This window comes from Astatotilapia calliptera, chromosome 8 (assembly GCF_964374335.1).
Source record: "Astatotilapia calliptera chromosome 8, fAstCal68.1, whole genome shotgun sequence".
Classification (NCBI taxonomy): Eukaryota; Metazoa; Chordata; class Actinopteri; order Cichliformes; family Cichlidae; genus Astatotilapia; species Astatotilapia calliptera.
Window position 1 is genome coordinate 9,558,725 of NC_137429.1, and position 13,992 is coordinate 9,572,716.

General features: G+C 41.8%; 1 protein-coding gene across 1 annotated transcript in view; it reads right to left on the reverse strand.

The window, feature by feature from the left end:
• LOC113028244 (protein kinase C epsilon type-like) overlaps window positions 1–13,992 on the reverse strand; it is a 53,357-nt gene that overhangs the window by 8,043 nt on the left and 31,322 nt on the right. Inside the window, exons 3-9 of the mRNA XM_026178356.2 lie at window positions 7,440–7,605; window positions 7,316–7,350; window positions 5,194–5,282; window positions 4,396–4,525; window positions 3,744–3,886; window positions 2,580–2,682; window positions 1,738–1,934 (exon numbers count right to left, since the gene is read on the reverse strand). Coding sequence (XP_026034141.1) covers window positions 1,738–1,934; window positions 2,580–2,682; window positions 3,744–3,886; window positions 4,396–4,525; window positions 5,194–5,282; window positions 7,316–7,350; window positions 7,440–7,605 — 863 coding nt within the window. The remainder of the gene's footprint in view (window positions 1–1,737; window positions 1,935–2,579; window positions 2,683–3,743; window positions 3,887–4,395; window positions 4,526–5,193; window positions 5,283–7,315; window positions 7,351–7,439; window positions 7,606–13,992) is intronic.

Below are 13,992 nucleotides of genomic sequence, written 5' to 3' on the forward strand. Positions count from 1 at the left end.
TCACCAAAAAAACAAAAAGGTCACCATGTGGATTTACTAAGCAAATAGGTAAGAGTCTTCTACTAGATAATTACTGCAGTGAGTAATAGGCTTCAGGTCTGCAACAGTGAGTAACTTCTTCTTTCTCCAAATCGGAAGACATCTCCTCTGGTCCTGGAAAAGATGCTTCTTCGTTTCAGAAGGGTCAAGTTACTGCATCAAGCAAAGAACACAATAAAGAAGACTGCTGAAACCTCTAAAATTAGGTTAAGAAGTGCCAAAGGCATTACTGACAACCCGGAAGGATAGTGGTGAAACATCATCTTTGAGGAAGAAATGTAATCAGGAAGTAATCTTGAATAACTGCGATTGGACACCCCTTTAACATTTGCTGAACTCGAGCGCTAAAAGGAAAGGGAAATAAGAGCATTTCAACAAAGTGAGGAGAGCTTAATGGATCGGTGCCAAACGGCTGTGCCCGCCTAACAAAACCGCTTATCAATAAAGCAAATCAGAAAAAAGGCTTCGGTTTGCTGGGAAGCAAAGAGATTGTAAAAAGTGGAAAAAGGTGACATGGTCAGAGGAATCTGGATGTTTAATCTGTTTTCCAGAGCGATCAGTATATCTGAGTAAGAGGAGAGGTGGACGAAGCGATGAAGCCTGTGGGAGCAGTGTTATGACCTGGGTTTGTGTCAGCCGGTCAGGTTGAGCAATGTTATGCACCTGAAAACATCGGGTCAGCTGACTACCTGATTAGACTGAATCATTTTTCATCAACTGATTTTTTTCTCCTCGACGGCGCAGCCGCGTTCCAAGATTGCAACGACAGGAATCGTTAGGCTGAAACTGTGAAAGAGTCCGGAAAATCTACATGTTGGAGCAGACTTCATACAGCGGCCCCGACTCTCACATCTCCAAGAGAGGGAGCTCTGGGCTGAACAACTGATGCATATCTGAATGAAAATAAATGAAGTGACATTGCACAAGCTTTTCAAAACGATGCAACAATGCAACAAAGTTAAAGGTGGTCCAATGAAATGTAAGAGTCCTCCCACTGCGCCAGACAATGGGAAACTGGCTTGGCTCGTTACTCAGACTGGGTCGTCTGGCTTTGTCAATTTTGCTCAGATTCATCCTGTTCAATCACAGACTGCAATAGGTGTAAGATCATCAATATGAGTCACTCCAGTGAGTGGTCATAATGTTTTAGCTCGTCGGTGTATTATAAAATGCAAGAGGGGGTTTACAGTGATAAAATTATGAATGGAACAATATTATATGATCTGTTTTTGGTCTCTAGCAGCTGGTGATTGAAACAAATGGCTCTTTATCTGCTCAGAGCCCCAATATATTTACCAGCTATTCTCTAACCTACCATCTGGTGTTGGGCAGGTAATCTGCAGTAACTATACAAAGGTTTTACAGTGACCTGCTGCTGGACATTGTATCAACATGGTACCAATTAATCCTGCAACCCATAAATAGAAAACAATAAGCAGAAAAATCTAAACTGCATACAAAACATTACATTTAAATTATAAATAAAAGCAGGTGCCTGAATCTAATGCAATGCACATGAGCGTCAGTCTATTCTGCTCCCCTGATATTATTCACTTCCCCTGATAATTCAGGTGTTATGAATAATGGGAACCCCGTGAACTGGTTGTTGATTTAAAAATAAAAACAGTTTAATTATAAACATAATGAGGAACAAACAAATAAACATCCCCCTCGCACGCCTCCTCCGAGCTCTCCCACCTTGCCGAAGCTGCCTTTGCCGAGAACCTTGATGAAGTTGAAATCCTTCAGGCTCCTCCTCTGGCTCTCTCCGTTCTGCCTGGCTGCCGAGGAGGACGAGGAAGAGGAGGTGGTGGAGGAGGAAGAGGAGGAAGAGTGCTGAGGTCCCTGCTGGTTGAGCGACAGCGCGTCCTGCAGGCGATCCAACTCTGCCAAGTCTGTGGGTGTCATCGGAAAAGCAGATCAGACATCAGCAAAAACAGGCTGGCTGACTTTTCTCTTTTTTCCTGTCAGCATTCAACTCAATTATACGGAAATAAGAGCTGTTTAGAAGCATTACACATTTGTTACTGATTGCTTTTCAATAAACTTTGAAAAAAACAAAACAAAACATGATCACATCCTCTGTTAAAACCTGGAATGATTCACTCCCCGGACCAGGGCGATTAAATAACAGCAGCGAGCGGCGCCGTTGTCATCGGCGTTTGGCTCGACGAGAACAAAAAAAAAAAATGGGACGACTTCCACAAAGAGAAAGTTAACTTTTTTATTTCTCAGCTTGCAAAGTGTGATAATGCGATGACTAACTGTGACAACCAAATGGTGGTGGGCGGTGGAGGGATAATTCAATTTTAGCTTGTTTTTAGAAAAAAGAAGAGAGAAAGAAAAAAACAATAACATTTAACTTATTTTTTAAAAACAGCAACAATATTATCGCTGAAATCGAATGACTACCCCTCACTGGTAGAATTACACATTAAACCGCCCCCCGCCGTACCCATCTCGAAGCGGGCTTTTAGACGTCTTTTTGTTGATGTTGCGTATGTGGTTTTTTTGGTGTGTGTGTGTGTGTGTCGTGTTACCCTGTTGTGAGGGGGAGGTGGGGACAGCTGGCTGGCTGAAGCTGTTCTCCTCAGTCTGAGAGTGCTCAGGAGGAGACTGGGGAGGGTCCTGCCCTGGAGTCAACTGAAGAAAGAGAGAAACACAGAGAGAGTCAACATGGCCGTGCCTTTGGGCTGTCCTCTAAAAATCTGTTTCCTGAATCACGAGTCACGGAGGTGAATCCAAGTTTCTCAGTTGAAAATCGGAGCTTTAAAGCTGCTTTTTACACGTCCAACGCAGGCCTGAACTTTTAAAGGCATTACTAAACACAGGAACACGTGAGAATACAAATGCGCAACGCAGTCGCTCCCACACAAAGTCTGTGTGATGTCTGATTGACCCAGTGTAAGAATAAAGCAGGTAATAGCTCGGTGAATTCACAGCGAGCGAGTGGGCGTCATGTGTCCTGCCTCCTGTGTGCGCTCCCTAACCCAAACCACGTGGAGTATTTACAGGAGTGAGAACCCATCTGAAACCGACTCCTGCCGTTGTGTGCCGCGTGTGAGTGAGGACATCTTTGAACAACGTCCCGAACTGATACTCCAGAGTCTGAAAACAGCTTGTGCTTTTCATCCAACAGTAACAGAAATACATTCAGTTTGAAATGCGTAGTTGGACAAATAGATGGACACCCTTTGAGACGCCTTAGGAGTAAAATGCAAAGATGTGCACCACACAATGATGAAAAACAGACGGTTAGCTTAGCTGAGCTTCCCACAAACACTAGAAAAAAAGAAGGAACCAGTAAGCTCCTTAATTAATGAAGCTCCTTAATTAGCACATTATACGTGTGACTCCACAGGTTAACCTGCCGGCCTCAGGGAAGGTGCTACAGCCTGGGAAAAGTCCCAAATGCATTTTCTGTGCACATCTGAGGTGCTGGAGTTTATTTCCTCGGGTAGAACTCGAGCTCACCACCTGTACATACATGACAACGGTATTTCTCTCTATAAGGACTGAAACAAGTCTTTTCCCATATTATCTTCCTATTTCTCTTGCATTAACAAGGTGAGTTTTATGGAAACTGGACAAGTGGAGGACAACTTATGTGGTAGGCCTAAAGAAAATGCAGCAGATGAGCAGTATTTAGAAGTCACGTCCTTAAGAGAAAATCTAGTAAAGACCTGACACGGGCGGCTTGTTACCTTCCTCCTGCGCTGCGCAGTGTTGGAGATCTTGTCAGGTGTGACTCCCAGGTCAGACAGGACCTTGGCGATTCCTCGGGCGTCCACGCCGCAGTTAGGAGCTACATTGGTCTCGCACCGCCTGTGCACATTCATCTTACACACTGTAAAAAAAAGAAAGAAAGAAAATGTGAAATTTAAACACATAAACCATGTCTCCTGCTACTACAACCTAAGTGCTCATTAAAGGCATTTTACTTTAAAAATCCAGAAATGAGTCTGCAAACTAAAAATGTATATTCTTTAAAATACATTTAGTATAAAACATGAGTTAAGACCAAGGAAGCCATTTTTGCATGACAAAAAACAAGTGCAAGTGGTGGACTTTACTTGGGGATACTTCTGAAAATTAGATTAAAAAGAAATTCTATGTGAGTATGTAGAGTCTATAGCAAAAGCCTAACACTATTTTTACCAGAAATGTAATTAATCATGGGGGAAAAGCAATCATTTTTCATTTGTTATCATGTTTTAACAGATGTAATGAAAACGCTGTTCCTCGTGGCATCCCTGTTTACATCATGTGGCTTCAACATGCAAATATGAGCACCTGGGCTGCCATGATGTTTCCCCGTGGGCTCTCATGTGAATTCCCCACTGCTCATAAACTCACCTTTGCACTGCAGGCCCTGCCTCATGAGGCCCCACAGCAGGGAGCCGCAGTGGTCACAGAAAGTGGGGACCTTGTAGTTGTGGATACTGAACTTATGGGGCATATTAACACTGAACCGCTGTGAGCCCACCTGCAGAGGGAGACACACACAGAAGAACACACAGACACACACACGGGGGCATTAACGAGAGGTCAGGGTGGCATTATCAGAGGAGCGTTCTGACACACATTGCTTTAAGCAACAGATTTGTTCATCAGTGGCCTGAATGTTGAGCGTCTCTGTCCATATTCAGTATTTCTTTCATGATTCCTACTCTCTGAAACTGTGAGGATCAGCATTTAAAATAACAATACAATCAAGTTTAATTGAAAAAGAGGTAAAATAATGCTAATAAAGTCAAATCAAAGTGAGTTTTGGCGTATGTGTATTCTCACTGTAGCAAAAGTATTAAAAGATCATTTGTATTTCTATTGTTGGGGTTAAATTATGGAACAATGCTAACATAACCATTTAAACCTGTTTAATTTTCCTGGAAACAACAGCACAGGCAGCGCACAAAGTTCAACCAACTAGTATTAGCCACAGTGCACACCGCTTTCTATGCATAAGGGCCACAAGACTACTTGGTATATCTTTATATGTGCTCTTCTCACTGTCTAAGTTATGATTTCTGAACAAAAAACAATTAATAAACTTCAGTTGAGCCTTTAGTTAGCAAATAATGAACTGAGGTCCACTAAAAATCCTCTCATTCCTGCAAAGTCTCCGTGCAGCTGAGTGTTTGCAGACGTGTGTACCTCCTCAGGTGTGTCTTCCTGCTTCTTCATGCCGGCACACTTGGTGATGATCAGCTCATGGCAGCGTTTGTGGACAACACACGTGCACACTAAAAGGCATTCACACACAACCTTGGTCAAATAAACATATTTTCATTTTGAACAACAGATGTGTGAGAGGCAGAGGGACATCAGCTTCATCTCAAAGTGTGCTAATCTGATTTTTCCAGCTGCAAACAAACAGCAAGCTATAAGAAAGCCTTATCTGTTCTTATCATATCTCAGATCATATTTACACAAAATTAAGTATGAACTGGGAGGCAAGTGTAGTTCAACAAAGCACTGCAATGCAGCCGCACACTTCTTCATGCCACTGCCGACCAATCCTGAAAGATCTGGTTGACCCGCTCTGAATATCAATATGAAAAGGCTAACTAACTAAAATCACAAATAATTACAGTCTACAACAGAATGTTGGTGAGTGAGCATTACCACTGACAGCCACACATCCTCTGCACGGCTCTTCATTAATGAGAAAGACCTAATTAGGCCTACAAATCTAACACGAAAAAGACTTCGAAGAGTAGCTGAATAATGATTATTTAACAATATATTCCTTAACTTGTGTATATCTATCTATCCATATCTGTGCAGGTACTATTAGCCTGCTGACTGAGCTGCTTCCTAACTTAGCCGTAAGGGATTTTAATCGTGGGAGTTACATTTTCTCGGTTAAATGAATGAATGAAGGTTAAATGAATAAAAAGCACAAACGAAAGAATTTTCATAGGCAGCACAACTCACTAGGAGACATTAACAATGGATAATTCAGCAAAAAACAGAATTAGTTTCCATTTGTCTTTGTTAATATCCATTACTTTCATATTCACAAGCAACGATTAGTCTACACAGACTGTGCAGTATAAGCAACACGTCAACAGGAGCACATGAGCAGCTTCCGTTCCCTTCCTCTATCTTTACAGGATGCACTCAGGTGTACTGTTGTAGTGTCACAAAACAAAACAAAAACAACCCACATGAAACATAAAAAATATGCTTCGGTTCGAGTGAAATTCGAGCCCATATGCATCAATGAAAACTGCATAGCTCAACCACCTGCTGCGCAGAGAATCATTTTGACACCTAAACACCATTCTGTTATCAAAACATCTTTATTATGGTTGCATATTTAAACCAGGGGAAAGAAGAAATGCACCGCGTTTAACCACAGACAGCTGTGTTGATAGAGGCATGCTGTTTAAACTACAGGTGAGACAATAAAATATGATCCAGGAAGTCCAGTTGGCGTACCAGATGAATGGATTTAAGGCTTATTTATCAAAGGCCAAATTACTTCAGCACAGGCCTCGGTAGGGTTGCAGATGGACGGGCTGAACTGTTGAACTCATTCTTCATTCTTCATTAATGACTCAGTTAAGTAATGTTTTGACTGTTAGTTGCTCCCATCTGACCAAATTCTCATTGGTTGAACGACCGACAGTATAAGTAATACGAATATGGTGAATATCATTCGAGTTTTAAAATAAAACTGGGTTAAAATGATGCGAAATGCTGAAAATATACACAAGTATTTAATGTTTAATGTATAAGCCTGGCAGGAAGAGTACTCACAGACTCTGAGGATTTTTAAAACTCTTTAAAGTTGCCACAAATGTGAGGTTAACAGCAGATAAACTGTATTCGCATTAAAGCAAAGGTAAGAGAGGCACAACTTTTGCTGGCTGCACAGTTTCAACCACTCCACCTTCACCTTTTCCACCACTAAGCTGCATAACATCTTCCACCCGCACCTCCACAGGCTGCATTATGAAGTGAAGTAATGAAGTACCCTAAAGAGTCTGTTAAATAACACTACGAGTTCAAGCTGAATTTTTAGGATATTTGCAAGCACAGAGAAGAAGAAAAAAGCCTGTGCATGTAATTTTTAATATTATAATATTATGCTTCATTTTGTTTTCTGCTCGTGTAATGCTGTAAATGCGTGGCTCTGGGGTGATGGCGTGGGACCAAATCACAGTTGTCACTCAGCAACATGTAATCCCTCTTGTGTTCTCATGCTTGAATAATAAATGATACGCAATGTTACTTCAGAAATTGGAGTCTGCCGGAGAAAAGTACTCACCCTGACACTGGTATCCCTGCTTCCCCAGCACGCCCCTATCAGATCACACACAGAGGAGTCAACATTTCAGCGGCATCACAGCAAGCAAAAGGGGTCAGATACATGCGATAGATGTTTCACCCACCAGATGAAATCTCTGCAGTGTGAGCAGTAGGTCGGCTGTCTAAGATAGGTGGCCATGAACTTGTGTCCATTGACTTGATGGACGCGCCTACGGACGGCGCCCTGTCGCCGGCGAGGGCCGATCCTCTCGCGAAACACGCGCTCCTCATTCTCGTTGGTTCCTGAAGCTGCAGAGGAAAGAAAAACAGTCAAGGTTATGATGGTTAGCAAACAGCGATGCGCTGCAGAGCACTGATTTGGACTGTCGCCTCACAGCCTGTGTGGGTTCTCTCACCTACTTCCTCCCACAGTCCTAAGACATGCATGTTAGGTTAACTGGTGATTTTGAAATGGCCATAGGTGTGGATGGAAGCTAGATAAGGCTCTTAAGTGCTGAGAATAAAACGTCGTGTGAAAATGTGGGAAAAGGCAAACAGTTCTTGTGATGTCATGGCGTGATCATTATGATCAGACTAGAAACTTACTATACAAAGACCAGTCCTTTCCATATAACTAGTTTAAAACAATTATAGAAAATGTCTTTAGCTCTTTAGTTTAAGTCTTTTTCAATTTTGTCAACAGAGCAGGCACTAGAGGGATTTTGTGTGCTATGTTTACTTATGTCCACATGACTTAATCAGCCAATTTCCAGTGTTTTCCACCATGACCAGTGACCAGCCGGTCAGCCTTCCATATGACTGATTGTGAGTTGGCCAATTTCGTGCATGTGGAACACACACACACCGGCACAGGTAAGTAAACGGTGTGAAAATGTGTACAACAGCAAACCTAGTGAGACACTTAATCGTTTTAAAGAAGCTAACAAAGGTGGCTAAAGCTAACCAGCGCTCAGAGTGAGCTACCAGCCGTGAGCCTCGGTATGAGCAACTAATCAAAGCAGGAAAATTAAGGGGATGAGGAAAAAAGAGGAACTTATAAATTTATATTGTTATCTGGTTCATTTATAAACATACTGGAAAATTATAATAGTACCTGAATTTTGTTTTGTTATATAAATCTGCTGCAGCTGATTTTGTTTGTGAAAAAAAATATGAAACTAAAAGAAAACATAATGCTACAATAACTCTAGTCACAAGTACATGAGCAACATGTAATCTTAATGATGCAACAGTCTGATGTTAAAGAGCTGGATCAGCGACAACGTGCCAATCTATTCAGTGTTTTCCTGTGTATACCGTCCACAGGTCAGCAGCAGGTAGCAGCAGAGCTCGTAGGAAGTTAACAGCAAAGGGTTGGCAGTTTGGAGCGTTTTCCACGCTCGCTATGTCAACAGCTTGTCTTTGTTTGTTTATAAACCATTTAACTTAACTGCAAACTGTGAGTCAAGTGAGTCGACATGACTGAGAAGCGCTGACGCGACATTGTTTTTGTTTCTCTTTCTCGCTCGTTCACTTTCGCCGGTTATGTTCGGTCAGAGACACATTACACAAAGCAGAAACTACAAGCAGGCTGGTCCAGTGTAACACCTGCTGGGAACCTTTCAGTGCATTTATGATAACCTAACATCCCGGCATGTTCAAATTATTATTTAACTTTGGTTGTCTCTTGTCAGGTCCACGTGCGACGTGTGCAGGAGCAGGAAAAACAGCAAGCAGGAGCTTAATGACTCCTACACTGAGCTGAAAAGAGACTAGTGTGAGTAAATTAGATGAATGCAATTTTTTTTATTGTTTAATTTGTTTGTTTTGGGCCTGTTGTTATATGCATATGTATTTATTTGTTAGGAAAACAAAGTAGCCTGACGTTGTGTTACAGATCAAGAATTATTCCCAGTATTTTCCTCACAGATATGAACACAGTTTATTGATTCAGCGCTGGTATCAGGTCATCGCCAGCAGACTGCTGTAGTGAAGGTATCGGTATCATACTCGAAGTAGAAAAAGTTGGCCTCACAGTTAAATGTGCAAAAAACTGTCTTGAGTTTTATGGTTTTCTGAGTCAGTCTTGGCTCAGAGTATTCACACACATCACTGAGCTGCTTCGATTGTACAAATAAGGATCATTTGCATCGTGTTGCCGAGGACGTTTAATCATTCAGCGGCCTCTCATCTTCCTCTGTCACCCCCCCACCCCTTCTTTCTCACACAACACCCCACACCTACCAGCGGCCTATGCATACGTACGTGTGCGGGCTATTTATACTTTCATGTGTGGGCACTAAAACGAAGGATAGCATATTAAAATACTCCTCCTCAGCCAGCGCCATCCAATCAGTTGTTCACTTCCTCTCTGCATCTCCCCTGGAAGATAAATGCTTTCCGAGGGCAACCTTAAGACAAGAGAACCACCTCCACTCTCCCTCCCACACGCGCTCCTTCTCTCCGCGCTCCTGTCCTAGTTTGCCTTTCTTTTCACTCGCCCAGCATCTCTCTCCAGGGTGCGTTATAGATGTGGTTACCGCTGAGCCTCTCCAGAGTTCGATTACAGACAGGCTGTCTAGGGACTCTGTGTGTGTGTGTGTGTAAGTGTGAGTTTTTGTGTGTAACTGTGTGTGTGTGAGATGCTGGTGTTGGTCAGGGTGGCAGCTAAACAGGCCATTACTGGGATCACTTTGTTTTACATAATACATCATCCATCTGTCTAGGACACACAAAGTCACACACAAAGTCACACACACAAAGTCACACACACACACACACACACACACACACACACACACACACACACACACACACACACACAAGCATGTTAACAAGAAGAGTTGAGGAGGCATAACAACAGGTAAGAGTTATCACCGTAGAGACAAGCGTACTCTGGACAAGCCGGGTGGTCACCCAATAAATGTACACGTCACCACACACACATACACAAATGCACAGACACACACATGCACAGGCAAGCAGGCGATTCGCTTTTGAAGAAGGATCCGAAAGCATGAAATCGTATCTAAATATAAATTTAAATTAAATTAAGAACAAAACAAAAAAATTAAGCTGCATTTCGGGAAAAGAAGAAATAGCCGTGGAGACGGTCCCTCTAATGCCGAAGCCGTTTATCGATATGTTTGTGGAAGTAAAGCTGAGCTGCTCAGAGAAAATGAAGTGAAAGCACTGAAAAAAAAAATGAAAGCGACACTTTGAACATCTTAAATAAATTTGCAGATTAGTGGGCGATGCACCACATCGCTTTCTTTTGTGGTATTTAACAAATGTCAGCATTTTCATTAAAATACTGAGGAATTTTAAACCCATTCCCCTGCAATTACTGCTTAATTGCTGGCATCGTGGAAAGACAGAAACCTCAATGTGCATGCTTTCACCCCCCAAAAAAACATTGATGTCAGGTGTGTCAGCTTCTTTTTAAATCCTAAATTAGACTGTAGACTCATGTGTGTAAACCTTTTTCTGTTATTGTATTAATTTAGTGTTATTACTACTATATTACTGTTACTCATATAGTAATTGATATTAATGATATGCTGATCTGTCTATCCACCTCTTGTGAATAAGGAAGCAGTTAAAGGAAGCTTCTTTTTCCCTCATAGTATCGAGCTTGAAACTCTAGCATCGCGCCACCGTACTCGTTATACCTCCCAACATGCAGCAGGTCTTCAGTGACCTGGTTAGGGTAAGGTTGCACACACGATGGGTCACATACTAGTCGGTGTTACCTTTGAAACCACCTCTCTGCACTTCTTCAGTTACAAGAATTACATTTGCCAAAGAAGGGAAATTTCCATCTGAATCTTTGGTTAACCATAACCTGGTCATCACCGGCTCGCTGGATGTGAAGTGCCTGAATTAGCAATTGGACAGAAACCAGATCAAATTCAACAAATTTAACTGCAAAGTTCAAATTTGCTTATATTCTATTAACACAAATGGAAAGTGCAACACGGCATCGTAGACCTTTAAATGTCTGGTATTTCTCCTCTTAATGTAATGAATTTAAAATATTTCACATTGATATATATGCTTATATATTTTAGTATATCTAATCTTCCCTTGACTACCAAAATGCAGCTAAACGTTTACACTAAAAAGTACTCAAAACAGAAAGAGAAAGGAAAGCCTGTGACTCTGAAGTTTTCTAGGAAAACAGGAAGGACTTCGGGTTTGGAGTTTGGTTTGTTTTACATTTCAAAGGAGGGAACTGGCAAGGATGCACACAGAGAAAAGGTTTTCTATCCAAAATACCTGGAACTTCTTCTCTCAGAAATCCTTTTCATAGTGCTGTTTGTCTGATTTCTGCTCTCTGCTTATAAAACATCTGCTCTTCCACCAAAGGAAAACCATCAGGACTGTGATTAAAAAGATATGTAACAAGTTTTTATTTATTTAAAATGTGATCTATTTTACACAATACTGAAATACATTTGTGTTTAACAAATGGGCCAGAATATCAGGAAAATACATAAAAATCTGTTAACCAATGTTGAGTCTTAAATATTTATGGAACAACAGGACTTCTGTGTGTGAGGTCGCCGCCCACATCCTGCCACAGCCTTGCCACTCTGGTGAAGGCTCACGAAGATGCAGATGCCTCCTCTAAGTTCCTCCTATTATCAACATATCACTGAGTTAGCACTGAATTTGTTTGCCCTCAAATCTACTATATATCAATATCAGAAGTTAATAAGCATGTTTGTGTATGTTTTTGTGTGTTAAAGCCCTGACTTCAGTTTAGGAGACGAAGCCTGAGGTGAGGAAATAGTGCAGGGGGAGGCATAATGAGAAAGAGATCATTAAATTATACATGTAAAAATGCTAACTAATAGAATTTGAAAAAGCTATTTCTGATCTTTACATTAACGGTAAGTTATAAGGCCTATTACACATGTGGCCGGTCTCTAGTCACATAGATAAAGTGCAATTAGGCGGAACAGCGATGTCCACCTTGGCCACTGTATTCAAGATGGCGGGCAACATGGTGGCCTCCACATCTATTTTTAATGGATTAACACTTAAGTTTAATTAAAATGCATCAGTGTTGTATCAGGCTGTTTTAGTTGATTCATTATGGGAACGTCCATGAATAATAAGCTCATGTGCTCTTTCCCATCCAGTACACATGGCATCGATGCTTACTGGTCTTAAAAGTACTTGCGACTGCCTTTGTTACCCCTCAGGTTTCTAGTCGGCACACCTATGGTACCAATTTGAAAATCCAACATCACCTCATTCAAGAGTTATCACCTTCATAAGATTTTCAAAAAACTTGACCTCTGATCTCTGACCTTGAGGTTAAGGTCACCAGCATTCAAACCCGTCCGAGGTTTTTAGTAGACACATACCCCCATCAGCCTTTTTTTTTTTGACTGAACTAAACTAAATCTTACTGCAGAGAACAGACAGAAATTCAAAATAACACTAGATTTTATTGAAAAACCTAAAGTAGAAAAAGTCTTTATAGAGTTGAGGAAAATTATTTGTATTATTTCTTCATTGCACTGAAAATGTTCTGTTAACTATCTGATTAATTTGGATAAACAAAGGCTGCACTGAAAAACAATAAGCCTTTCTTGGAAAAAGTTTAGCCTGAAATTCTCCTGTTGTAGATGCAAGTACGCAATTACCACGAAGGTTATGACTTAAGCTTTAAAGGAAATCGGCTTTATTTGACAAAATGGCGCTGGGGTGGGGTGGTGGAGGGACTCAAAAAGGAAGACAATCTGCTGAAGAACATGAAAGCAGCGATCGAGAAATACCGATGGAGAGTCTACAGATGGACAGATTAGGTCAGATTATTGTTATTTGCTTCCTGAGAACAACAGATGCAGGAGGATGGAGAGGAGAGACGAGAATTAAAGAGGAAGAAAAAAAAAGGAGAGGAACACATCCTTCCAGCCTCCGAAGCTGCAGAGAACAGATTGCAGCAAGGGGAAAAAAATAAATCTGCTAAAAATACCACCTCATCCTCTATTTCTCACCCTCCATCTCTCCATCCCTCCTATCAGGACGCACACACACACACACACCATTTGTTTTTATCAGCATACATTAGCTCGAGCACTCAAGCCAGCTGAACTCAGGAAGTTCAGGAGTGGGAGGAGAGTGGGTCGTGAGGTCACAGCCGAGTGTCCAATCGTCGATGAGGAGGGCTTGACATGGACGCCTGAGACTGTGCATGTGTGTGAGTGTGCGCGTGTGTTTGTATGTAATCTGTGGCTCAATCTCACCTACTATTTTAAGAATCCACTCCCTCTATCTCCACTCTCTACTGCTCTCTGCGTTACACCGCTGCACCCTCCCCTGCTCAGGCTATCCCACCACCCTCACACAAGCGCGCTCGCAGACGGATATATACATGCACAATTTCACCGGAGGGCACAGAGCTGCTTCTATTTATAACCAGGTGCGAGGATACACAGGTGCAGGTGAAAATCACTCTTATCAGGCAGCATGTGAGTGAGAGAATGTGTGCGGAGAGACCGACTCGATAAAGATCTTCTAGATGTTTCCGTGTTTAATCGACGTAAACAAACAGAGGAGACGGGAAAACGGAGAAGGAGAGAGAAGGGTCTGTGAGCTCTTAAGCTTTCTAGGAAAACAGGAAGGGCTTTGGATTCAGTTTTTTTCTTACATTTCAAAGCAAGGAACTGGCAAGGATGCACA